The sequence below is a fragment of the Pocillopora verrucosa genome, chromosome 8 (genome assembly GCF_036669915.1).
Source record: "Pocillopora verrucosa isolate sample1 chromosome 8, ASM3666991v2, whole genome shotgun sequence".
In the NCBI taxonomy this organism is placed as follows: Eukaryota; Metazoa; Cnidaria; class Anthozoa; order Scleractinia; family Pocilloporidae; genus Pocillopora; species Pocillopora verrucosa.
In genome coordinates this window covers 23,043,523-23,070,287 of record NC_089319.1, presented here as the reverse complement: position 1 = coordinate 23,070,287, position 26,765 = coordinate 23,043,523, and the positions used below count along the sequence as shown (strand labels likewise).

Sequence of the window (26,765 nt, the reverse complement as noted above, 5' to 3'; positions counted from 1 at the left end):
ACCAGTGTGTTTAGCTAATTTGCGTCAACCGCCGATTAAGTTTAATATGTAATGAGGGCAAGCCACGCCGATTTGCTAGCTCACTGACAGAAGGTATCCAAGTGATTGATCTTCCTTTCAAACTGAATGACGCTAGCGTGATGTTTGTTTACACAAAGCCAGCTGTAATTTTGCCAGCCGAGGTACAGACAGTCTATTTTGATCACGATTTTGAATTGCATTTTTGTTCTGAGCTGGTTTCGCCTTTATCTGACGTCGGCGAATCACAATCAATTGTGTATAGCTGCTAAGTTTAACCATAGACAGGCGATTGAACAGCGAGCTATTGTGCTGTGGTGTTGAAACTGGTTTCCTTTTGCCTTTTTCATGTCCGAACATTGTATCATCGTTTATTTCGATGTGAAAGCTTTGGTAGCTGCGGCTGGTAATAGGTAAGTACTCTTGTTCGCTTTATCCCTTACAACCTTACTTTCCTTTTCTAGATCTTTTCAATTCAGATTTATGTAATTTATAATAATTAACCGCTCGCAGCTTTACTCAGGTTAAAATAGACTATGGACTGGAGCTCAAATGGTCGATCGATCGATCGCTAGTCCAAACTTAAGAGTAACCTGAAGAGAAATCCATTTAGAACTGTGTAGTGTACTTTTGAATATTTTAGGCCATATTTCAAGACATATTTTACGTTTTATGGTGAAACTCAACAAAAGAATACGTCTGTAAAATCTTCTATGTTTGTATTTGACACATTGATTGCCGTAGCAACACCTCCTTTGCTTGTCTCGCATATGATTCTTTTCAATCAAGCCCTATCTGTGACACATCTCAGTTGGAGATGCACTCTAACTTTTCAAAGTCGGAAACTGCGATAGATTCAAAACAATATTAGAATCTGCCGCATAAGTTTCAGCTTTTCGAGTTTTCTTGATCTAAACTGTACTTTTTTTATCTCAAAAATACGGGTGCTTTGTACAGAAAAAAATTACGATTAAGCTCGAGAACTATTTCCAGACGTTGAGACTACAGTTCAAAATATATTTCTTGTTTCTTATGACGATGATCTATCGCAATTTGTCAGAAAATTAATCAACTTTCCTGATCTAACAGGGAAAATTTATGGCCTTTCTCTGATTGTGATGAGCCTGCGATGTAGTACGGCGTTGCTAGGTGACGGGTGTAGATTTCGTGCGTTGATGCGAGGTTGACAAGTGTTTCTTAAGAGTTTGCGAAATAACCGACGAATCGCCTTTAATTTGCTAATCGATTCTCTTACATTAATTAAATAGTGGGTTTTAATTCCTGCATATTCCTGTATATTCGGAATTGTTTTTGCTGGAATATGTGACCTTTTTTCGAATTTTAAAAACAGAGGCCAGAGAGATTGAAATCCAAATTTTTAGTGTATTGATGTCTCCGGTTTCATTACTTGAACATAGCTGTCCTGATAATTCTTCTATTAAGGATTCTGTCTGATTATCCCTCATCCTCTTGATGAGTGCTGTTTCTTTTTCACATTTCACAATCTCAAAACCATGTGCGAAACTTTCCAGAGACAACTAATTATTGACATACTGATTGAAACTGCTATTGATTGGCTCACTGATTGACTAACTTATTCATAAATTCACAAACTCACTGACTGTCTGACGGCCGTTCTATAACTCAAACCAGTCTTTTTTTTCCAAAAAGAAGTTTTCCTCAAGGGAAGCATAGTCCTGCCATAATGTCAGAATGACCTGACTATCTGCCGGCTTTCTGTGACTTGTTTCTGTGTTTTTTGGTCAGGATGATGTTTTCTTGAAGAGCTGCCTACTCCTATGGTATTGTCAGCATGTGTTTCGTCGATGAAATAATCCTCACCTTGTTGATGATAGTAATGAATTTACACCAACATGGTGAGTAAGATAAAAGATCGTTGTTTAAAAAAATTGCTAATAAAGAAGTTCTTCATGCGTTGTAAAAAATATCCTATTTACAAATATGCCTTTTGGGAAGCAAAATGAAAAAGGGGAAATTGCATGTAATACAATTTGATGCAAACTCAAAAGCTCTGTTTTTGATTTTATCATGCCGAGCTCTCCTTCGATAAAAAAAGTCATTTCCAATTGTTTCAATAAAATTTATCATTTATTAACTGATTTCAAGATAAAGACGTCATGTTCCCTCACAGGTGCTGTGCTAAATCTTCCTTTTGAAACCAGAACTGCTCAACAATTTCGTACAATAAGGATTAAATGTGAAGTAAAAGGTGAGCGTTTTATCGCCTGGGAAACACCTTCCAGGGAAGCAAGTTTTGGGCTTCCCGCTATTGAAAGCATTAACATCACGTTGAATCAGGAGTCTGGTAGATTACGGGTACAAGAAAACGATCATTACTACGTTCTGGTGATAGAAGACGTCAAAGTTGATGATGGAGGTAATTACACATGCTGGGGATCTGAGGAATCAAAGAGCTTCACTCTGGAGGTCGATTGTAAGTGTTAAGAAATAAGACTTAAAATATAACCTGTTCAGGCGTTCGGTTAGTACAATGACGAGCGATTGCACGAGCACGATACTTGCGAGTGAGTGAAAAGGCGAAGGTGGCTTGGGTCGAGCTGGGCCGGGTACCCGACCCAAACCTCCCCCGCTTTTCCCCCCCTCCGTTACTATACTACCGCCGTTTACTATCGCGCTTTGTGTCACTGACTGGACGCCTGGACCGACTACTTTAAATACGTTTAATTCAACTTAATGTCGCATCTGATTCAGAGACTTTAGATAAAGTGCTTGGATCCTTTTCGTTTTGGGGTAAACAGTAATTCGACCTCATGCACTTCATTAGGGTTCATATCTCGGGGGCGTAAACCGGTTTTTTTTTTTGAGACACAAAATAATGTTAGAAGTGGTGCTTTAAACCTGTTCATTTTCCACACAAGTCATTGTTTATACAAGCCGCAGCTTTTGTAATACGAGGGGTTTTGGTGAGTCTTTAGTCAGCTGTGACCTCTGTTAGATGTGAAATCAATCATACAAATGCATCGCATCTTACCGCGGCTCACGTTACACACAATCACACCGCGCAAGCCCACATTTCACTTTTCTTGCGCTTGCTCATGAAGGCTCTGAAGGTAAATGGTTAACTGATGTATGCTTTATAACTCCAGGCAATTTAGGAAGAAAAAACAATTCTTACGATTTAGCAGAGGTGATAAATGAAAGCAGTGAACTTATGTGAGTCATTTACGTGAAAATTTTTTGCGTCATGTTTGAGAAGCGCTGGTATCACTAATGGCCCAGTTCACGGCTTGTCAACGTCACACCATAATTTTCCTCTTTAAAGGTCCCTAACCTCACCTTTTCACCAGTTTTTAGCCATGGCGTCAAGACACCTCAACGACTGAACTACGGCCAAAATGGTACTATACAACTAGAACTATCCGCTTACCCACCACTCAAATATCATTGGACAAAAGATCGCGAGGAGTTGACTCTTCCCACGGACGGGAAGGTCATGGATCCATATAGTGGCTCAATAAGAATCACCAGGGTAGGGAGGGACGACGCTGGAATGTATGCATGTAGAGCGGTTTGGAAGGAGGGAAGACCTATGGAGACTGAAGACTCTGTTGAAATTGAAGTCTTTGTTGTGGGTGAGTTTTTTAAACAAAGAATCCTTTGCTTTTGTTCTCTGATTAACCCAACTAATATCTTTTAATAGCCCACACGTTTGAGATACTTCTTGGATCTTAGCCAATTATAACATCAAGACAGTCTCTCTTTAAGGACACGTCCATACTTAATTTGTAAAAGCATTTTTTTTAAAACATAAAACAGATGAAAAGTTTGCGTATTGACACCAATCATTTGCATTTATATTAAAATGGAAACGTCGCCACGATCCTGGATGAAGAGAATGACGTGCACAAAAAGTATAGCACCTGCCTACTTTATTGACACGTGGTTCATGACACTGCAAAGTTGTTAGCCAGAAATAAACGAAATTGAAATTGTAATTTTCTTTCTTATCATAGCAACCTGTCTTGTAAACCAGTGACAGTTTAGTAGGCCTTGTTGACACCAAAATTTTTGCTTAAAAATTTTAAATTGAAGTGCCAGTATGAAAATTATCACAACAACAAATCTCTCTGATAGCATGCAAATTTTTAAAATAGAACCTAACCTTAACCCATTAGCTTTTACATTCAAAATACGCGGATGTGTCCAGTTCATGACAACAAAAGCAGCGCAAGGAAGTTTCTCGCTGCTTTACTTTCTTTAAGTGCTCACTGGTCCTCGTTTGGGGGATTAAAATGCATTGACGTATCGCACTTGCAGCTTTGAGCGTTTTGTGTCCGCAAGCTGTGAGCGTCCTAGACTAATAAAAAGCCTGTGCAGGTTACAGCTTGAGTTTCTTAGAGCGTTGGCCAACATTTTTACTCCAGTGTCTGTTATAGGATTGTTGGCCAGGGACAAAATCTTCAAGTTTATTTGATCAGTAGGCAGTGCCTGCAGCAGACTCTTGACACCTTTGTCGGTGATGAGGTTGTAGCCAAGGTAGAGCTCTTGGAGCCTGCAAGACTTGTGTGCCAGAGCTTTTTCCACGTACACAATCCCATTGTCAGTGATTTCGTTGGAGCTGACGAACAGGACTCTTAGATTGCATTCTCCTATGCACAGAGACTCGCAGAGGTCTTGCATTCCAAAGTCAAGGATTCTGTTTTGCTGAAGGTACAGACGTTTCACATTACAAACAGGATTACTAAGAGCCTTGCTCAAGTGGTAAACACCATTGTGGGTTATTCCATTGGAGCTCAAATCCAAGGTGTGAATTTTACTACTTCCACAGCAAAGAGCTTCACTGAAATACTCTACTCCTTGGTCACCGATTCTGTTGTTGCCCAGGTGAAGCTCCTCCAATTGGCACCAATCGTTGAAAAGCACGCAGGCAAGATATTTTGCTCCTTCACTGGAAATGTCATTGCCTCTCAAGCCAAGGATCCTAATTCCAAGGAATGAGTGGCTTGCAGTGCTTTCAAGGAACGATAACATGGCGCCATCAGTAACACCAGAATTTGTCAAACTCACCTGGTCCAACTTGCACGATTTGTGGCAGAGCGATGCAGCCACTTGACGAAATCCGTCATCTTCCATGCAGTTGCCCTCAAAAATGACTCTCTTGACGTTGCAACCATTGGCCTCTTTTAAGCAAAATAAGACAGCCTGCGTCTCTAGCGGGTTATTGCCCATCTCTGTGAAGACAATCGGCCTTAACGGCGATATGGAAGAGGTCACCTCTTTAGCAAAAGGTAGGCCCAGTTTTGTCGGGTTCTCAGCGATGCATTTACAAAGAAAAGCAATCGCTTGGTTATCAACCACTGGTTCGTCAACGAAATGATTGTTAAGTTTAATCGATTGGGTTAAATGTTGCATCAAGCACACAAAAGTACTCTTTCCTTTTTGTCCATCTTTGCACAACCCAGCCACAAACTGCAGTGTTGCACAATGGTTCTCGTTTGCCTTTTCCAGAAAATCACGGAAATCGGCCGTAGTACTGGATTGAACAATTCTACTGGCGGCGAAGTACTCTTGGAGGGACAGACAACTGAAACAGTACATGTTCAGTTTAAAGCCTCTTAAGCGACTTAACAAGCCGGCTTCCTCAAGAATTTCTACCTCAAAAGCGCTCAGTTCAACTTGAGAGAACTCTTCCTTTCTAAAAACGTATCTTTCGTTTATTATTCCTTCTAATGCAAGACATGATAGTTTTTCCAAGACTTCTTTAGAGCCCTTTGAAAAGTCATAATGATCTGATGGGAATATCTCGTGGTTGCTTTCATCCGATTCCACCGCTGTTACGGTTTCAATCATTCTCTCGAACAATTCAGTTGTTGTGGCAGGTAGTTTGAGAGAGCCGATCCCCTTAATGGTTTTCTTTGAAGCAAAGAAGTCAACATACAGACAGAACAGGCGGCAGTTTTGAGGTAAACGACAAAGGACTTCCAGAGCGTTGTCACTGGAGATGCGTTTTTTGACAGAATTCCTGACCTCTTCGTTGTTCTGGAAACACTCTTGGATGCAAGTCTTCAAATCTTCAGGCTTGAAACAGGCCAGCTCTGCATATCTATCAAATGTTACCATTTCGCTTATCTCTGATAGTAAGGGCGTTGGTCGGGAAGTTACGATGATAGTTGATCCTGATAAAAGGTCCCCAGTTAAAAGTTTCAAGACAAGAGAAGCTAAAGACATCTTCAATCCGTTTTCTTCCACAGATCTCACAGACCACTCATTGAGGCCATCGAAGATAAAAAGCACTTCTTCCGGATTTCCTACAATTTGTTGATAAACAACGTCACTAACATTTGAATTGTAAAGCGAAAGATTTAGAAACGCTTGTAAAGTGATCGATTCATCGACTAGATTGAGCTCCTTGAAATTGAAGACGAAAACAAAATTTAGATTACATAGTTCGATTTCGACAGCGTTGAATTCTTCGACAATCTGGGCAACAAGTTCAGTTTTGCCAATACCCGGAGGTCCTGTCAAGAGGATTATTTTCGGATTTTGCGTGTCTCTATCCGGCTTTAAAAAATCCTGCAGAGAAGTTACGGGAATTTTTTTGGTTCTGCTGTAGGTCCTGAACAATTCTTGCTTGTGTTTCTGCTTCTTGATTCCTTTAAATTTTAATTTCCTCTGTGAAATGAAGATCTTGCGAGGAATTCTATGTACTAATGAACTCCAAGATTTGATGAAAGGGTGTTGATTTACAGGTCTCTTCGCTAAGAGTATCTTATTCCTCTGTTCTTCTAAAAATAATTCTTTCTCTATCTGCATATTTGTAGCTTCGGTCACGCTATTGTGTCGTAACAGAAACATGCAAAAATAATAATCGGAAGTTTGCTCTAAGGCTCGTGTCTCTCGCCAGGTATAGACAAGTTCTGTCAAATTCAGTATACCGCAAAACGTTACAAAGCTCAACAAACCGACATTAAAGATTGATAATTCGAGGGCTTGATCGGCGTAACAAAGAGCTGTAGTAGAAATCGAGCTACGCTTCAGGAGAGATGATGGAGTCCAGTCTATTTGGTACTCCTTTCGCGAAGGCAAAACAATAGAGTGCGCGAGACAGTTATACATAATGAAGATCGCGGAAGACACAAGCTTTGTTGCCAGTTGTATGACATGAGCCCTAAACACGGCTGTCGATGTTTTCAGTTCGGTTACGATTTTTCCGCGCTGTTTACGAGTCTTTAGCTTGAACCAAGAATTAAATCTTTCTGACACGTAGGACATGTATAAATGGATGATTGAAAGACTCAGTAGAATGAAGATTATGAACATACCCTGTGAAACACCGCTGTATTTATTTCTGTAATCCTCGACAAAGCGAGACACAAGGTATTTCTGTTCGTCTTCGTCGAGATCTCCATCTCCTATATCACATCGAAATCCAGAATATACACTCTTTTCGTTTCGCTGCCATGCGACTCCCTGCAACACTGGCAATATACAGAACACGCACGTTAGAAGGCCACGTTGAAACTTTCCCACTCGAGTTAGACTCGGCGATTCGAAACTTTCTGGAAGAGGAATCCTAATGTCCTTGAAGATCTCCATTATTATGTTGACACAGCTCGCCGGCTGAACGGTCGATGCCTACTCACAACCTTTCGATTTAAGCGAACCGAGGGCATGTTGTTGTAGGAAATTGATATCATGGTTTCGTTTGAATGCTGATTATCGTGTCCATGCTGATCAGAAAGCACTTGTGCCGTAAGAAATCTGTGTAAACATTTATGTTGGATGAGGCAGGTGTAAATCAGCTCATACATGGAGTTAAGTCACGCCACCTGTTCACTTTAGCTCTTTCGCTGGAGAATGATCGTGATGTGGTTCTGTGAAAAATATTCCAAATACGTGGCGTGACCGTCGCGTCAGATGGTGTGAAACAAAAGTATTATCATACTGCTCCATGAAGGAGATTAACATTTTTGAAAGTGTATTTATATTGTGCCTGTTATTATGGAGTTAGTTCTGCGTGATTAGGTGTCCGTTGAATCCTCAAGGGCCTGTCTGATGTTTCTGAGTACTCGTGCAGTTAATGGAACCAACTATAAAAAAATAGTATGTCTGGCACGAAACAATAAGAACTCTAAAATTTCTCAGTTTTATATTTTTTGTTTATTAAGGAAGGGAGGACTTAGAGAGGTGACATTTATTTCCGTAAATCTATTTGGTAAGTTATGATTAAAATTATAAATTTTTTCAATCTGTAAATTTAGAAATATTGAATTCATTTTTTCATTCCCAGACCTCTAAATGATTTACCACTTTGTCACGCAATAGTGTTCGAAAGCTGTATTGTGTGACGAGTCAGTTGAATATTTTCGAGCCTTTTCTGTCCACAAATCTTAATTAATTAAATTTCTAAGATCCTTGACCACTGTTTTGTCACTCCAGGTAGTAGGACTGACATTTTCAGTGAAGAATATTTTCAGAAAGATAACTTTGGAATGAGCACCTCGGAATTATCACATGACTTTTAATTATTCCAACAATCGCGTCGTTGAAATCGATCAACATAAGCTTGTTGTCATGGTTTTATGGTAATGAAGTCTCATAACAGCCATGAGCAAAAAAACCGAATTTTATAAGTGAACGAATGGTTGTAACACCAATCCAGACGAAGGGAATAAGAAGTCAATCGTAATTTTGCCGTCTGTGAATAATATCAGGATGCGTATGGAGTCATTATGGATGAATTTTGTCTTGGTTATCGTTTTCGTAACGTCGAAATCGTATGCCGCTAGTTCGAACTCTGGCTTCGTCTCAAGCGTGTTGCCAAGCACATCTACGAGTATTCTGTACCAAAGCATCCAAAACATTACATCGGGTAAAATTGGTGGATTTACTACCACAATAAAATCGTCGAATTCGGGTAAGTTAGCGATTTATATTGTTCGTATGTGGTTTATTTATAACACGGTATCTAACCGTGCCCTCCTTTCAACTCTTAAGCGTGTGAATATAACTTTAAGTTTGCCTGTTCATATGCCTCAATCGTTTATTTTTTTTAGATAATTTCTCACGGGAATAGTCTGAATAATAATACCGGTGATTTCTCAGACTACTTGCACTCGTATCTATAGTTCATCTTGCGCGTAAATTGGAGGTATTGTCGAATTCTGTATTCAGAAAATGGTCAATGTTTCCTCTTTCTTGTCGAGCGAATATTTATAATTGCGATGTGTGAGGCAAGGCTGCTACAGATTGTAATCTCGACTTGAAATATTCAGCTGAAAGAGACAGTTACAGATAGCACTTCTTTATTAACTAATTGAACCCTTGGAAATGAGTTCTTTAAAGTTCCGAAGGCCTGTCAAATTTCGGTCTTAAAAATACAAAATTTCACTCATAATTTTGTTACTTAAAATTTGTGATACTTCATTCCCGATATCATGGTTTTAAGTTTTTTAGTCTCTCAGCCTAAATCAAGCTGTAAGAACTCTGCGATCAAAGCTGTCTAAGTGTAGATGTCGTGTAACAGTTTATTTACCACTTCAAATACGTGTGTCTATCCGACGAGTCTGCCTAGTAATTAGTATTCTTCGTTCGAGATACTCTCCAACTACATATCAGTCATCTAGCTTTCATACGCACATTTAATGCTCAATAGTTAATGAGGCAATCCTCGATCCTTAAGATTTTGGATCAAATGAGACGAAGAAAAAATCCTATGTTTTACAATGTGGGTTTATCCAATATTTACATTGGGTTAGCAATGTTATGAGTTGTGTAACTGAAACAATCCAACAAATTATTTAAATTTTCCTCTTTAATACCGTCATTGTCTTGAAGGATTTTCTTAATGAATGAATTTCCAAAGACAGCTTTTTCTGTTTATTTATTTTTCACTTAGGTTTTTAATCGTGTTATTGAAAGTAAGTGAATAACTATATACTTGTACACATTTCCTTACAACTGTTTATTATATTCGTAAGCAAATACTTTTTTCGTGACTTTATTGAAACATAGAGTCCCTCAAATTTGAGATTTGTGATGCAGATCTATGGTAAATTTTGATCAAGGTTTTTACATGGTATCTCCAGTATTATTGAAATTTTGAGTTTATAAAATTTGCACTTATTGCACGAGCAGCACAGAAAATTTCAAACTAAGAAATGAAAGGGGTAAGTTTCTAAAGAAACTGTGGTGCTGTGTTGGTGGGAGATTATAACAAGGTAATTTACTGTTATTAACTGAGTTGAAAATGTAAATTGGCCACTGTAAAGAGTTTAAAGGCTTATTTTTCTAGCGTTAGCCCTTCGTTAGAGCAAAGTGCTCTGAATCCAGTGTTCATGCAACCGCTCTGACAAAGGGCTAACACTCGAAACATTGGCCTTTAAACTCTTTACAGTGGCCAATTTACATTTTCCACTCAGTTGATAACTTAAAATTACCCAGTTAAGTTTAAACTCATTGTGTATATGTTTATGAACATGGCGTTTGCAAAATTAAAAATATTTCTTAGTAAACTAACAATGTTTAGTAACAGTTGTTTTTAAGGTCATCTTAATTTAGCCATTTTTTAAATCAATATTGTAGTTATTTATATCCCTATCAGCTTCTGGGATTTAATTTAAAGTACAACAAAATGCTTGCAAGAAGCCTGAAGAAATCTTCCAGATCATTAACTTAAACTTGAAATTCTTAAGAATTAATCATAGAAATTTTGTAAATAAGGGTCCATCCTGTTGTCTTTTACTATTGATTGACAGGAAGTTATGTTTCCTTTAAAAATGTGACTGATTGTGTAATTGCAGGGTCTTAATTATTTGTTTGCATTTTAATAAAGGGCATTGTGTAGTTTAAGCTAATACCAAGAGCAGCAGCTATAGTTGATATGTTTATTTGAAAATTAGAGGCAATCTATACTTGAATTTATTATTCATGACTTTTTAAAATTTGTTTTTTACAGCATATAATGTGACAACACATGGTGAACTGACCAGCAGTGCAACATCAACTACATTATCCAGCAGTATTTTGAGGACAGAAACTCACACTTTACAGAGTTCTAAAAGTAGCAGTCTCAATTACACTGGTATTGGAGCTGTTATGACAACACTGAGTTCAAATCATTATTTAGGGACTCCATCGTTAAATGGCTCAAGTGCGAGAATGGTTTCTGATATAAGTGAAACAAAAATAACATCTTCTTCATCCTATCTGCAACAAACATCCACACTGTCAAATAAGTCATACAGTACCATTGCTGCCTCTTCTGTGGCAAACCTATCAAATGATATTTCTTCTACTAGGACATCATTGTTGCCGCAGATGTCATCACCTATAGCAAAAGTAATACCTAGTGAAAGCCAGTTGTCTCATACCATAACTACTAATAATTCTTCAACAGGACTGCCTAGTCAATCAATTAGAGAATCAACAACTGTTTCAAATCTGATGGCAACAATATCTCCAACCACCTTAAGCAAAAGCATGGTATTCAATGCCACACAGCAATCTGCAACTACCATGGGACATGGCACCACTGTCACGGAATCAGTTAAATCCAGTGTTCATGCAGTAAATGCTACACTTGCAACAACCTTTCCAGCTTCAAATGCAGCAATAACTGCAACCATCCAAACTCAAAGTATTGTTGTAAAGTCAACTCAGCAAACTGCAGCTGTATCAAGCTCAAAATTACATGCTCTCAACCAGTCGGTTTCTGATACATTGGCTATGTCACCTTCAAGGGGTGTTAATCAAACCTCAGTACTGATGTCATCTAAAAGTTTTACTGTACAAACTGTACCTCTGCTGCCAAGTTCTGTGGTCCTAGAAGGCAACCTATCATTGTCAACAGTTCAAGATAAAAGATCAAACTCTGCTTTGCCCAAAACTGTCAGAAGCCACTCATCATCAATTTTACTGTCTAGTACAGGTGGATTTACATCAAGTTCAGTGGCCTCAAAAAGTACCACAGGCCAGTCTTCAGTGATTGTTCTGCATAACACTTCAACTGTAACTTTCCGTCAAAGTTCAGTGAGTGTTGTTACAACTGATGGATTATCAAGTTCATTTACTTCATTTACCTCAAAAAGTGTTCCTTCAGTGACTCTTGAGGCTTCCTCGAGTTTAGCATTCTCACAGAATGATACAAGTCAATCAAAAAAGCAATCAGCGGTGTTTCCCTCAGCATCTGTATCTCTAAAGAAGTCATCTCCGAAGGACGAGTTTGTGGTCACCTCCTATGCCACCCCTTGTTATATATATTACGTGGTGGAAAAGACTGTCCTGCCTGTTGCAACAAGTAATAACACTGCAGCTCCATCAACGCCAACAACGCCAAGAATTACAATGGAGATAGGAAGTCCATCCAAGATGCAGTCAGGATTGCCAACAGTGACATTGACACATTCTCCTGCTATGACAACTCAAGTACAGACCCAGGCATCTGTTTCTACTGATAGGGTAATTTCTTCAACATGGTTAGTGGGAGTAACAACAAAAAGCACCGAGAGAACTTCAACGAAGTTGCCAAGTGACGCCTCTCCTTCAGACATAGGTTCCATACCCACTTCTACTGCTGGAAAAATTGTAAACACAGTCAGCTTGACATTGCCATCTGTGGTGACTGTGGTAAAGCCTAATAGTACCTTGAAGGATATAGGGACTGCTATGGTGGCAAGCACTCCTGAAACAGAAATCTTTTCAACTTACTCTCAATCTAAACCATCTAAACCTGGTACATCAACTGCCTCGGTAAGTGACTTGCATGTTACACCCACTGCTAACGAGACTCTAGCCACTGAAGTCACATCATCTGTTAGCATCACACCAGTTGTTACCAGTGCACGTATTTCAGTTCCGAGGAACATGTCTTCTACGACTGTAATTAGAGTGTCTTCAAACAAAACTCGTGCAACAAGTTCACAGACATCATCAATTAATTCCGACATATCTGGTGACAGTTCACCATCAACTGCTCAGTCATTTAATATCTTTGTTTCTCCATCAAAATCCGGGACAGAAGGAATAAGCATCAACACAAGTCAGCATGCAATCCTGCTTTTATCAAAATCTGGATCGTCAAGCACGTATATGGGAAGTTCAAGTCATAGAAAAGTTGCGTCAAGTCCGTCTAAGATAATAAATATTACTGGATCTTCAGATGTTTTGAAGAAAAATGCGACAGCATTAACGCCATTGCCATCTCCAACGACAAGTGGAAATCTTCAGTCTGTTGCTTCGAACAAAACGTTATCCACCAACCTTAATTCAACACCTGTGTTCATTGGTTCACTAGCCATCTCAAGTAGTCAAACTGAGACTCTCTTAACGAAACACCTAGATCTAAATTTGAGTGTTACTACTAGTGCCTCACATGCAATGGGGAAAGTATTATCAACTGAAACTCAGGTGAATGTTACTAGTTCTCTTTTGAGCAGCATCCCACCAGTAGCAGCCTCAAGTTTGTCGGCTGTTAAAGACAATAAAACCGTTTCTACTGTCGTAGAGAATATCCCATCCGCCTCGGAAATGCCTGTGCCGTCTCATACCAGTACTAATCTTGAAGCTCCGCAGTCTTTTGTTGGAATTGGCGGCAGTATTGTCGGGGTAAAATCAGGATTGATAATATTTCATGCTACGACATCACTTCAACAAGGTGGAGTGACTCTTGCGTCTGGTAGCACCACTCAAGTTCCTGCCTCATTGCCGGTTTCGCTGATAGAGGGCACATCTTCGGCTGGAGAACAATTTTTGCCGTCATCATCAGCTATTTTGGAGGCTTCGGCATCAATACTTCCTGGTGAAAAACGTAGAAAAAAACGAGCTGCTGGAGAGTTTGGTTTTGCAGCATCAGGTAATCAATCCTTGTCCTCCCTCACACTAAATCACTCAGTAACGGCGACTGTGGCTTCCACAACTTTACATTCTGGTCAAGCAGATTCAATTGTACTGTCTTCGCCTATGACTAGTCAAACGCTTCTGAAAGCCAACAGTTCGTCACAGTCAGCTGAAGGTGGAATTACGATTTCATCCTCTTCGGAAACGCATTTACCGTCTCTTACCAGCTCTAGTGTCGTTGCTCCACAGTCTTTTGTTGGTATTGGCAGTGTTGTCGGAATAAAATCAGCTATAATAAAATTTCCAACTACGACATCGTCTCAGTTAGGTGGAGTGACTCTTGCATCTAATAGCAGCACTCAAGTTGCTGCTCGAACATCGGTTTCGGTGGTAGACGTCCCTGTTCCTATGTCGGTGACGAGGTCATCCGTACAGCCACAGTCAGTCTCACTGGGCAACAGCTCCAATCTAGTGGGTGCATCTCACTCATTACCTCCAGAAAACTCGACTTCTACCGTTCCCACCCTTGCGGCTTCACTCAGCTCTAGTCATTCCTCATATCAAGAATCCGCCGTCAATGGCACGAGTGTTCCGACCTCTGTTTTGATCTCACCAAGTAGCGCAACGAACAGCTTTTATCTGTCACCGTCAGAACCTGGTAATAATATAGGCAGCCACTCTGTCATGGCTACACGAAGCCTTTCCTCAGTTCCTGAGTTACCCTCAAAATCATCACCAGGAGCAGTGGAGTCCTCTTTACCTCGTTCAGTGACAACTGAGCCTACGATGGGTACATTGATCTCATCCACGTTTGTGTATAATGGAACTCTGCCTCCAACATCATCCTTGGATTTGAAAATATCGTCTTCTGCCATATTGGTTAACACCTCATCCATGGAAGGTCACTCATTCACAAGTGTGTCGTCAATCGTACAAAATGTCTCAGCAAGTGTGGCTATCTCGTTAATGGTTACTGATTTTGTTAGGAGCTCTCAAACACTTTCCTCGGATTTCAAGTCATCTTCAACTGCATCGATTGTTGAAAGAACTTCATCTCTCATCTCAACATTTGATGTTGATAAAACTTTTTCCTCCACTTACACCTCGGATATAAGGACTTCATCTGCTGCTGCGGGTGTTAGTCAACCATCTTCACTTGCCTCCTTGAGAAGGAGCCCGACACAGCAGCCATCGAACGCAAGTGTAATATTTTCTTCGACATCAATGGTCGGAAGTTCTTCAGTAACAGTCGCTTCATCGGTGTCAAATGTAACCAAGAACGTCACCGTCTCATCCTTCTCGTCCCAGTCTCCATCATCCATTCCCTTTCCAAGTGAAACTGTTGGGGTTATTTCAAGTTCTGTCATGTCTCCAGCACCAACGTCAGTAATGAAAAGCAGTGCTGTAGTTAGCCCCTCTATGACTATAACCACAAATTCACGTGTTTATAAACCACCTTTAGTTACTATTTCGAGTCTTGGGATGTGCTACGTTGTGTATACCACGAGGATAGTACAGCCAACTTTGGTAACAACACAATCATTCACTGTGTCATCTACAGCTACAGTGAATGCGAACTTTACATCGGGATTTTTGGCAAATGCGACTGCTAGTCACTTGTCAACACCCGTATCACTTAATGTCAGCACCTCAGTAGTTGTCCGCCCAACCCTCCAGGTTAATTTCACAAGCACCGAATTTTCCCGAATGGATCTTTCTACCACAATGTTTTCGAATTTTACTTTAAAACCCAGCAGTACTTCTACCGTTGTTTCTGGCAACTCCAGCGTACTTTCCATCAAGACAACTACGTCACGTGCTGTCTCCACTGTCATCAAATCAAGCTCTGTGTCTGAAACGCTCAACGTCTCTCAGTCAGTATCCAAAGGGACCATTCATGTCATCAGCGTTGAGAAAACAGCCATTCCTACTTCTTCATTTCAATCAAAGAGTCCATCTGTGGTCGGCACAGACGTCCTATCCTCCCCGGGGTTATCATCTTCCACCCCGCCACCAACAACTCAACACCTTTCGCCCACAGCAGCAGCTTCCCAAGTGGTGTCAAGCTCTGTGGCTGTACCCACGCCTCAGCCTTTAGATCCATCTCTGTTGGTAGAAACGATCGTGAAAGTGCCTAACGACAGAGATATTCAGTCACCAGAATTCAAATCGGAGCTGGAAGTTAATCTCGCAAAGGCATATTCCTTCGCTTTAGTGACGACCAGAAGGCAAAGAAGGGCAACACCCGAAATCAATGTAACTGTAAGTACTGTGGGTTTCGTTACTTTTGTCCTTACGCAGGACTAATGCTTCACTCTGGAAAACGGTAACGCTCGAAACGTTAGCTTTGGAAATTCTTTACGCTGGCTAATTTACATAATCAACTCAGTTGTTAAAACTAAATTATAACTCTATGTTTGATTGGTTTTCTTTATCTGGTCATCACTCCGAGATTTCGGCAAATGTATATCAATGTGAAATTATTGTTTCGTGCCAAATCCCCCCTTTAGTAGAAGTTTACTTGTAACGGACTGAACCTATATGTGTGTTTGAAAGTGGCAATTGAAAGAGGGCTTCTTGTAATCTTGTGATATTTCAGCAACTGGTTAATTTCTGCTGTTTCATTGGGAACCAGCTGCGTGTATCGTATCGGCGTTCACAATGTTAGTTCCAAGACAAATAGGGGAAGGCACCTGGGGTGTTATCTGTAACTTTGTTTGGCTCATTGAGCGAGGGAATACTTAACCTTATCTCGCGTAATTTACGCGTACATGTATGTATGGTTAGATGTACACGAAGACATTCATGTTGAGCTTCTTAACAACCTAAATGCAAGTGACGCAACAGATCTTGTGGATCATTTCAGACTCCCATCAGACTACATGATTGTTCTGTTTTATGATGACTACAACTCTTTTTTTTTATTACGGCTCTAGTGCACAGTAGCATATAACCGATACCTGGGAGACATTGGCTTAAGCCCCTTGGAACGCTGATTTCGTTGTTCAGGCTCTGCAATCTGTAATTGTGTTCATTATTGCTCACCTTTGAGGATCATTTTTCCTTACTTTTTCCAACAGATCGACAACATGGAGCGTGTGAACAATGGAGAGGTCGTCAATGTAACTTTTTTCGTCTCTCAAGACGATAGGAAGGTTCCTGCATCCGAGGCTGTTCAAGCCTATCAGAGGTTAACAAAGGCCGAGTTAGGAAACTTCATCAACTTCGAAGTAAGTTAGAAAACTCTCTTTTTTCAGTTTAAGTGTATTTCAACTGAGTGTCTTGAATGAGCTACAACGGCCAGTCACAATAAAAGAGAATATCATGAAAAGCTGGTGAGCTAATAACCAAGTCGCGGTTAGCTGAGGTTCGCAACTGATCTGTTGCGTTGCATTTTTCGTCTGAACGGTTCACTCAAAGTGCTTGCTTTACGCCACACAAAGGTATAGCTGAGTCCTAGCAAATTGCCATGTGACCCGGAAAAACATTGACATGTCGTCAATCTTTGCCGAGTTATGGCACAGACTCAGAGCGGGCGTCAACAGTTATGTGAATGTTTTCTTAAATATTTGCCATACTAGTATTGAAGCAGCAATGCCATGTAGGTCTGTTAAGGGAAAGAGGGAGGAAGGTAGGAGGGAGAAGGGTAGGTATGAATTTGAATTTGAAGTAACTGAGAGAAGTTTTCCCAAGGAATCCTGTTGAATACTAACCGTGCTACATGATATAATCTCTTTTAGGTTGTTAACATGCCTGAGGCCTTGGTAGTACTACCAACTACATCACCTCCATCGTATATCCTTGTATCCTTAATCATTGCATCGTCTGCGAGTGAGAACATCTCCGCTCCAGCGAATAAAAAGAAGCTGGAAGATAACCTGGCTGCCTATTACGGAAAGCAGAAGCAGTTAGCAACCCCTGTTACCGCTACAGTAAGTCACTTCTCTGGGATTTAAAAAACAAGGATTAAAGTAAACATCAGCGTGATTTTCTACAAGCACAAGAAGGGTTCAGTGTCTTTGGCCTGGAGGTTTAACCTTGATTTGTATTTTTGTTAAGTTGATGATTATTTCTGTTTTCAGATCAAGACTATCATCCATGAACCAAATAACATTGTGTACCTGGAATTTTACATCTCTGTTGATGGCACTCCTGTTAATGCAACTGATGTGGTCGAAACCTTTAAAGTTCCTCATGTCAACTTGCTCAACACAGATCTTGAAGTTGAGGTATCTAACGATCATGTACAAATTATTGCCTTGGGGTCGACTTTCTCGCTTCCTCTACCTCTTTTGATAAGTTTGACTCCGGAAAAGGTGAAGCAGTTCCGCTTTCCACAGTTTAAAAACAAAATTATAGTATTTTGCTCTTCTCTATTCTCCATTTCGAGTCGCTAGTTTTTGTAATCAGGAGAATAGGGATTGTTAGTAGTGCGTGACTAGATTTCAACTAAATTGTTGTTCACAGGTCTTGGTCCAGGTTTACATTCCTGACTCGCTCACTGCTACTGAAGCGGATCACGTCATCATAGGTGTTAGTGTATCGGAAAGTGTGGATTTAACCAGCGCCTCGTTCAGAAGTGACCTAGCGAGCAAACTTGCTACGGTGTATCAGAACGCTAAGGGCAAGATCAGTTCGCGGAGAAAGAAACGCAGCGGAAGCACAAGCGCAACTGTAAGTTTCAAAAGTTACCATTACAATCGAATAGTTGAAGAGCTACGCGGTGACCTGAACTGTAGCCTGAAACAGTAGCCCACTGTACTCCGGATCTGGAGGTTTGGGGTCTAGCCGTAGCCCGGCCATTGTGTTGTGTGATTCGGCAGGACATTTGAGTCTCATAGAGCTGAATGAACTGTTGAGAAACCTGAAGACATGCTTAGGTGGTCGTTAGGGGAGGGGGGGGGGTGGTTATTTACGACTGACTAGCATCCTACCCGGGAATATAGAAACACTTCTGGTCGCTTCATGGTTTGGAACTCGGAGATGGGTCAGGTGTTGTGAGTTAATTGGCTCACCTCTAAGAAGTACTTTGGGCCTTTTTCGTCTCTTACAGAAGTGGAGCTAGGACCATAGCTTTCGTGAACCTGTCGGGTATTTTTATCATTAAGGTGTTGATAGGGTAGATATTCGATTCTGGTTTACTCCACGGCAAAGGTCTTCCAAAATAAGACTTGTTACAAGTACTGCTCTTCAATGATAATTCTCATTAAAATTCATCCAGTTGTAGAGGGTGAGTATGTGTGAGTGTTAAGTGGCAGGCTAACAAAGCGTCTGAATTTTTTTTATCAGATTAAAGACGCTGTCAGAAAAACTGATTCCCAGGCCTCTGAAGTAGATGTTACGTTTTTCATGTTTGACTCTGGTAAAGTTGTGAACTCCAGTTATGTGGTGTCTGTCATGAATCGACTGAGCACCAGCCAGATGACCTCATTAACCAGACCATATGCGGTAAGATTTACTTACATAGCACAGACCAGTTAAATGTGTACTTACGTACGCGGTTGTTCCCTACGTATATCGCTATACACCAGGCAGTAACATCTTCTTCTGGCTGACAGCGCATTCCCCTTTGTAAGTAGCGTGTCCTTGCTCAGAAACAAACAAATGGGACTGCTGAAGCGCCTCATTTGAAATTGGGCCCATTCCGCGCCCCACATGGAGATTTCCCGTGAGCCTTTGTCTTGGTTTACCCGAATATGTGTTTTTGAAGTCGTGAATTGTGACATTCTTTTACTGATTTAGGTCCTAACTGCTCCCAGACAAGCAGTAGTGCCGACCACTGAAATACCGCCTACCGTGGCTTCATTACCAATCAAATGGTGGATTATTCCTGCGGTCATCTGCCCAGTTTTATTGTTTATTATTATAGTGGGGTTAATCTGGTGCCGATGGAAGAAAGGAGCACCGACATCCAAGGTCGATCCACATAGGGTTGAAATGTTGGAAAAAGACAAGAGAAGGGTAAGAATTTTTTGCTTATAGCCAAGTGACAGCTTATAGCCAAATGAACCCGAAGAAGAGGTCTGCAGGGCTTCGTTTCAAGACCTCTTTTAGCTTGAGTTGTTCCTTCTCTGGAAGGATTCCTGGTGTTGAAATTCTGTTTTCATTGATGGTAAACACGAGACTGTTAAGCGAAACGAATACATACACACATTATTTGTTTATGTTGAATCCCTCGTTCAATGTTTCTAGACCCAAAGTATAATATGTCCTGTAATGGACCGAGGAAGATGGAATTGTAAGGTTGGAAGAGATTCAAACGGATTGAGAATGACGAATTTACCAAGACGTCCAAACTCGGCCATAGCTCCTTGAAATCTCTTACAGTTACCAAACCACAGAATTGTACCGCACATATAATTTCTTCCAAATCATTCTTGGAATGCTATACCAATTCTCATTTAATAGTTTTTCTTCAACCCTCAGCCTGTCCATGGGTTTGACGTAGCTCGTTACACCGAACCAGGAGTATCTAAAGGTACGAAGACAACGGCTTTTATGGCGCGTTCCCCGACCTCTGGTACTGATGATGAGGAAGCTGGGGCAAAATCCACAAGACGAGAAACTTCTTTGCGGAGAAAGGTTCCCAAGCGACCAATACAGAAACTACCGGTTAGGGAACAAAGGCAGTAAGTGGCGGATGAAAGATTCTCTGTTCAGTTTCTTGTTCTTCGGACCAGTCCTATAAATACTCATTCACTAAGACTCAATCGCGGTACCAAAGTATCTTATAGTCTCGTCTGTTGATCCACCCCTCCAAGAAGTTGTAGACTTCATCACATGACAATAAATGAATTATTATTATCTTCACCCCTGACAGTTATTGATGCTAACGAGCCACAGAGATGGCATTCTTGACTCCTATGAGTAGTAATGAGTATTATCATTTTCGCCATAACTGAGGCGATGGCCGTTTTTGAAGTGTGCATTGTGACTGTAATTTTATATAAACAACTTTGGTTTCTTTCCCCTCTTGCCAGGACAAACCCCGCCTTTGAGGAAGAGGAAGAAGAAGAAGGCGAAGAAAGCCCAGTATCTGTCACACCTACTGGAAGTACTGAGGCGTTAACAAAAGGAAAAACGTCAGCAAAACCACCACCGTTCTCCAGAGAGCACCCTCCGGCCCAACCTCAGAGGCCTGTGGAACGATCTGAACTGGACAGCGAAGAAGATAGTCAGCTCTCCGAAGAAGAGTCCGAGTCTGAACCCGAAAGTGTAGCGCCACCTGAAAAGGTAACGATAAACAATCGATTTTTACATACGAAACCAGCCTTCACGAGGGCCTCTTTCAAAGTTCAATAATTAATTTTTCAGGAAAATTATTTTTAAAAAAATTTTTTGTAATTGATTAGGGTTTTTTATCTTTATTTCCAGCCAAGCCATTCACCGGGCCAAATACCAACTGTTGCCGTAATGAGTGAGGCTAGCGGTCCTCCACGTTACCCCCCTGTGCGGTTCCGTTCCTCAGTGCATCCCGCCCCAAGCCTTCCCCCATTAGATCCGAAGCAGAAATCTTTGGTTGGAGTTAAAGTAGAGGTAAATGTGAAAGAAGAAATAAAACTTTTGGCCCTCGATAACTAACCGAGGAAGTTTCCTGACCGTTGTCATTTCCAATTTCAAAAAGCCGTGTTCAGTAACAGTTACAATTTTTTGTATCTAAACAATCACCTGATATGTTTAAGTTCTTTATCTGTAATTTGAATCTGTCTCTATCAGCAAGCATAATCGTTCTCTGTGGTGTATGTTTACTCTTTTAGTTTTAGGCTTCCCTCTGTTGATCGTCAGTTCTCAATGTCGAGATTACTAACTCAATTTAATTGTAATCGCTTTAAACTCTCTGCCGAATAGCTACTGTAGTTAGTAAGGCAGTGCCCTTGAGCCAACGCGTGATTTTGTATCTTAGCCGCCATCCGAAGATGACTCTTCAAGAGGCCGCCGAAAAGGCAAAGGGAAGAGAAAAGAGTTGGAACAGAGAGCGGCCTGGGAACGGCAAAAGAACAAGCAAAGACTGCGAGAAAGGAAGCGTAATGATTCTCGAGGCCCAGGAAGTGCAGTTGTTAGCGAGAGGAGAGCCTGGGATAGAGCTCAGCATGACATCGACGATGCTCTCGGAGACGATGATGCGGAGCGAGTGATCACGTGAGTATTTGTGTACAGAATATTGGTTTACCACGGACTATATCTGCTATGATACCCCTTTGATTGTTGGTATCTGCGATAATGATCGAAACTTCTGCGTAGGAGCCTGTCAGACATTTGAACTGAATATGATTTCCTCTTGACATAAACCATGCATTCCTTCTGAGAAGTGGCATTTGGGAGTTAAAGTTGATCATGGGAATGAAGGACGTTTTGAAGAAACGATGGCTTCGTATTTGTGAAATTGTTTTGACTAAGGCTCGTTTGTATGACCAAGAATATTGCTTTTGCCCTCAGCCACTGCAGGCATTTTCCTTGCTGAAAAGTCACAAGATTAAACTGAAAAATTTTCCGGCGAATTTTGATATTCAGTTCTTTGATTTTCAATTAGTATCTTGTAGAATGTATGTTAAGGAAAAGATTGGAAGTATGCTTTCACGGTCGCTTAAGAATATATGATCGGAGTCTAAGGTATTTTTTGTTGTGGGAAGTCTTCACGTTCATTCCTTCCTTCCGTTCCATTCTCATTGTTCTAGATGTTTGTGATTTATTTGGGTCTTTAAACAAAAGATTTTCATTTGCAGTGGAAAGAAGCGAAAACCACGAAGAAAACGTCCCCCAAGCAGTTCAGTGGCTACGGATGAAGAAGGAGTGCCGCATCTGAAGAGTTACCGCAAACTGAAAAGTCCGAAAACAGCATCCTCTACGAGTACACGGGTATGATTTGTATTCTTCGTTTTCTTATTGATCATTAACTTCATAGCCGGCGCCCCATAGAATTCTGATTTGGCTGTCAGAATTAAGATTGTTTTAGCCCTGTGAAAGCCAAAAGCGTGTCAGAAAGCTAGTGATAAGCCGTCGTTATCATTATTATTTGTAGCTTTCCCAGGCTGCCCCAAAGGTGTTACGTTATCGCATCTTTCAAAATTAATGTCAGTTATTTCTCAAAGAAGCTGTTTCGTCGACTATTCGCTCTAACATGATCTGGAGCGAGAAATGAAATATTTCGTACGACAAAGATAAACTTTGAAAAACTGCCAGGCAGAACTGTTTAAGAAAACTTGAAATTGAAACCCGTTTGAATTATTTTATCTGTCTCTCTACTTCACGGTTTCAAGCGTTAATTTTGAATTTCACGCCTTATCATGGCAAGATATGGATGGCTAGATTTGACCCATTACAGCTTTTAAGGACTACCCTGTAATTTATTATTTCAGGACCGTGACAAGAAGCGCGGGAATTCTGTGGACTCGGCCTCGAATCCGTCAAGCGAAGAGGAATCCGAGATTGACATGAATGAAACACGTAGACGTATGCACGCTATGCTTGATGACGCTTTCTCCCTATTAGGACCACAGTCCGCGAAGAAACCTGAAAAAATACCCGAGGGACATCCTTCGCATCCCGTCCCCCATCCCACACAGGTATATTCCTCGACCCCAGCTCGTCCAGCTGTTATTCCAAGGTGAGTTGATTTAATGGAAAGTCTGCTGTCTCGTTTTGATTTTTACTCAGCCTCTTTGTCTGAGAACTTAATATGTGCTGCCGTTGTACAAAAATTGTAGGATCTTATATCTTTTCATCCTTAAATGGAGTTGCCACACAGTCTGCTAATTTGGAAAAATGAGCGCAGATTTTTCAAGTTTGGAATTTCCAACCCGTTTTAATCTTTCTCACTATTATCATGCTTGTTCCTCCGAAGTTTGTCAATTTTCTTTTTCATTATGCCATGATACCGGTCTGACATTTTGAAGCCTTTTTAATGTAGAGGAGAGTTATTGCACACATCTTTGAATATGAATCCAAGTATGGTGACATAGCTCCCTCGAAATCGGCCAAAGATCATAGATTACTTATTAGATTGAACTTGTTAACGATGTTAAATTTAAACCTTCATGTATAGATACACCGGAGGGCAGCCTGCTTTGCCAGAGCCACCCCCAGCCCACGGTCGAGCCACAGAACCGACACCTGGACAGCGGAAGCGCGTTCAGCCAACAATGCCTGGTTACCCAGTAGGTATGCCTCAGACCCCTCTTGGTATGCCGGGTTACCCAGGCCGCCCTCCTGTACGACCGGTTGTGACACGTGATCCAATAGTAGTCTGGGACCCTGCAGATAGACAACGGTGAGCTATTTTGTTTATTTGAATTACTATCATGCGTTCCTAATTTTTAAATCGAAAGGGGGTGTGATCGCAATAAAGTCATAGTCATTTTGAGTGCTTGGTGATCTTTCTAATCTGCAGAATTTTGAACCAGCGGGCGCCGCCTCCGACGTATGCGTACACAGACCCTAGTGGACAAAATGTCTATATAACCCCAGTCCAACAGCAACGAAGTGATATGGTAAGGAACAAACGAGAAAATAAATTTGCTTAAATTGAAACTGGTGGGACACAAACGCCAGAGCCGTTTGGCAATTTCCGACAAAAAAGATTCTATAGGATTCTACAATTACTCAGCATGAATAGAACAAATTTGATGAGCATGTGAATTCGTTCCGTGCAACATTTGAAAGCTAGCTTGGCTTGTATCAGTATAGAAAAATCCTCTTACGGAGACTTAACAACCATTGTTAGCTTTGGCTGAGACGTCTCAAGTATGAAAGTTTCCCCTGAGTCAGCAGTCGGCAAGTTTACTAGAAAATTGGAAACTGCTGACTAACTATGGCAAATAGAATAACCACAGGGTTTGGAACTGAACCTGTGCAGCAATGTCATTTATGTTTCCCTATCGAAGCTTTCTTTATGTTTAATTTGTGAATGACGTTTTTTTTCTGTTTACATCAGGGTGGTCTTGTATGGAGTCCTTACGCCGCTGAAGACTCAATGGATGCTCTTTATCCTGATTTGGCTCAAGTAAGTTAGAGTTTAAAGGAACACTGCCAGTATCTGGGCAACTGTGCAACTTCTCGTTATCTTTTGACTGTTGCTGGGTTAGGGGAGGGGTGGGTGCGTAATTTCTCACATACTGAAATTGGTCGGTAGATCAGTAGAAAAGTGTTATAAAACCACATTAAATTCAAAGAGTCAGAGTAATTATTTCGTGATCTTTTTTTATTAATCAGTTATTCTTCTCTTTTGATGCTTTAGGCAAGTTATCCAGGCGCGCTAGGTACCAGTCCTCCTAAGGACGCAAGTTTCCTATCTCATCTCCAGGGCATGCCACCTCACGACACCGTACTCAACATGTCAGCCAAAGGTACTTTTAACCAGCGGGGATCTACACTCGGACAATCTCCACAACCTTTAATTAAATCAATAAAAGACGAACTTTTTAGATTGTCCCAAGGGGGCTCTAGAAAAACACCCATTACAGAGCTTTAGCATTGATATACGATTTTTTACCCTAGGTATTTTAATAATCACTGAATATTTTATTTTTGAGGAGAAGCAGTGAGGATATTTGTCAAGCAGCTGTTTCAAAAATTTTTACAAGAGATCAGTTTAAATCCGTTAAATTGAGTTAACTCACTCAAGTTTACCTACGTTTTCTTTATTACATTTACAACAGAAAACATGATTGTAGATATATTTAATGGTGGAATGTCATTGAATAGTATTACTGAGAAAGCAAATGGTGTTAATAATTCCATTGGATTGGGACTGGCATCCCTTTTTGCCGATGGCCACTTCTTGAGCACAATAAAACTATTTTTGTGGCGTTAGGCGCCGAAGGAAGTAAATTTTCTTTGTTGCGACCAAATTGAGAAAGATTTGAAAGGAAGTACTTATCAGAGCCATTGTAAATTGGGTGTAAAAAGTGATCTTGGCTCGCATTGATCATGCTTTGATGCCGTCTGTGATTGGTCCTGAAAACTTATGCCACCCTTTCGACCGATCGGATGCAAAACTAAACCAATCACCACTTTGCCACTTGCGTATTCCCGCGCTTAAAAGAGGTTGTATACTATGAGTTTCTATTTTCCTCTTGTGGTTTCCCCCTTACTTTGATTGGCCTTTTTGTGGTGTTCTCTTTGTTATGATTGGCCACTGTGGTTACTCTGCTTTGGTTTACGATGCAATTAAAATACGCTCCATCGTCCAGCAATGCCGACTGAATTCTTGAACTGCTCTACATGGCATGAAAGAAAGTTTCTATCCCCTTTTCATCGCGTGACCAGACTTTCAAAGCACCATTTTAAAGAAAACACAAAACACCAGCCCCAAGGAAGACCAATAATACAAGTCGAAATATTGGTCAATTAAAAGTTCCCTAGCCGGCCTTTGTGGCAGCCCTCTAATGTTTAAACTGATCAAATCTACGTGATGAGATCTGTCTCAGAGGTAATGAGGTGATTGGTCATAGTTCAACCAATCGCAACCTAACCACTGGTGTTCCCTCTCGCTTTATGTAGTTTGCCTGTTTCAGAACAATGAGTTCTTATCGGCTACATGTAATATTTTTCCTTCCTCTGATTGCCTGTTGTGATTGCTTTCGTTTTACGACACTGATGGAAATGCCTTCTTGTTATTATGGCTAGGTGGCACTACAGCACGAAATATAAATTCATATGAATGCCCATGTTAGTTTCCACTTGAAATGTTATTGATTTTCCATCAAAAAGACACATCCAGCGTGAGTTATTCAATAAAATGAAGATATCGAGTCAAAAGAATATAATTAAAGGCATTTCAGCTTACAGTAAGTTTCGATACAATTCTCCGCACACTCCCCCTCTCTCACCCCTTCCCACCCCCAGTTTGGAAGCCTTGGATCTAGTATAAGGTATGAGTGATGACACTAAGAGCAATGTTAGGTTCAGCGTTAGCCATGAATTTTGAGAAG

At 40.7% G+C, this 26,765-nt stretch overlaps 2 protein-coding genes across 6 annotated transcripts; one reads left to right on the top strand and one right to left on the bottom strand.

The window, feature by feature from the left end:
- Window positions 1–192: 192 nt before the first annotated feature.
- On the top strand, window positions 193–26,426 carry LOC131792521 (streptococcal hemagglutinin-like). 5 transcript variants are annotated; one of them, XM_066170551.1, is made up of 22 exons: window positions 193–431; window positions 1,786–1,895; window positions 2,171–2,473; window positions 3,348–3,632; window positions 10,958–11,083; window positions 11,399–16,098; window positions 16,917–17,066; window positions 17,577–17,768; window positions 17,919–18,065; window positions 18,304–18,510; window positions 19,126–19,284; window positions 19,579–19,797; window positions 20,263–20,465; window positions 20,817–21,069; window positions 21,211–21,372; window positions 21,740–21,975; window positions 22,560–22,692; window positions 23,193–23,440; window positions 23,879–24,103; window positions 24,224–24,323; window positions 24,767–24,835; window positions 25,070–26,426. In XM_066170551.1, exons 2-22 carry the CDS (start codon window positions 1,832–1,834, stop codon window positions 25,301–25,303), a joined length of 8,415 nt encoding a protein of 2,804 aa, XP_066026648.1. In that variant the 5' UTR covers window positions 193–431; window positions 1,786–1,831; the 3' UTR covers window positions 25,304–26,426. The 5 variants fall into 5 exon arrangements, with proteins under 5 accessions (XP_066026648.1, XP_066026647.1, XP_066026649.1 ...); XM_066170550.1 differs by having other exon boundaries at window positions 10,958–16,098; XM_066170552.1 differs by lacking the exon at window positions 10,958–11,083 and having other exon boundaries at window positions 25,070–26,425.
- Window positions 3,694–7,868, bottom strand: LOC131792522 (protein NLRC3). Its single transcript, XM_059109910.2, has one exon. The coding sequence runs from the start codon at window positions 7,594–7,596 to the stop codon at window positions 4,288–4,290; it is 3,309 nt and encodes a 1,102-aa protein (XP_058965893.2). The 5' UTR covers window positions 7,597–7,868; the 3' UTR covers window positions 3,694–4,287.
- Window positions 26,427–26,765: the final 339 nt, after the last annotated feature.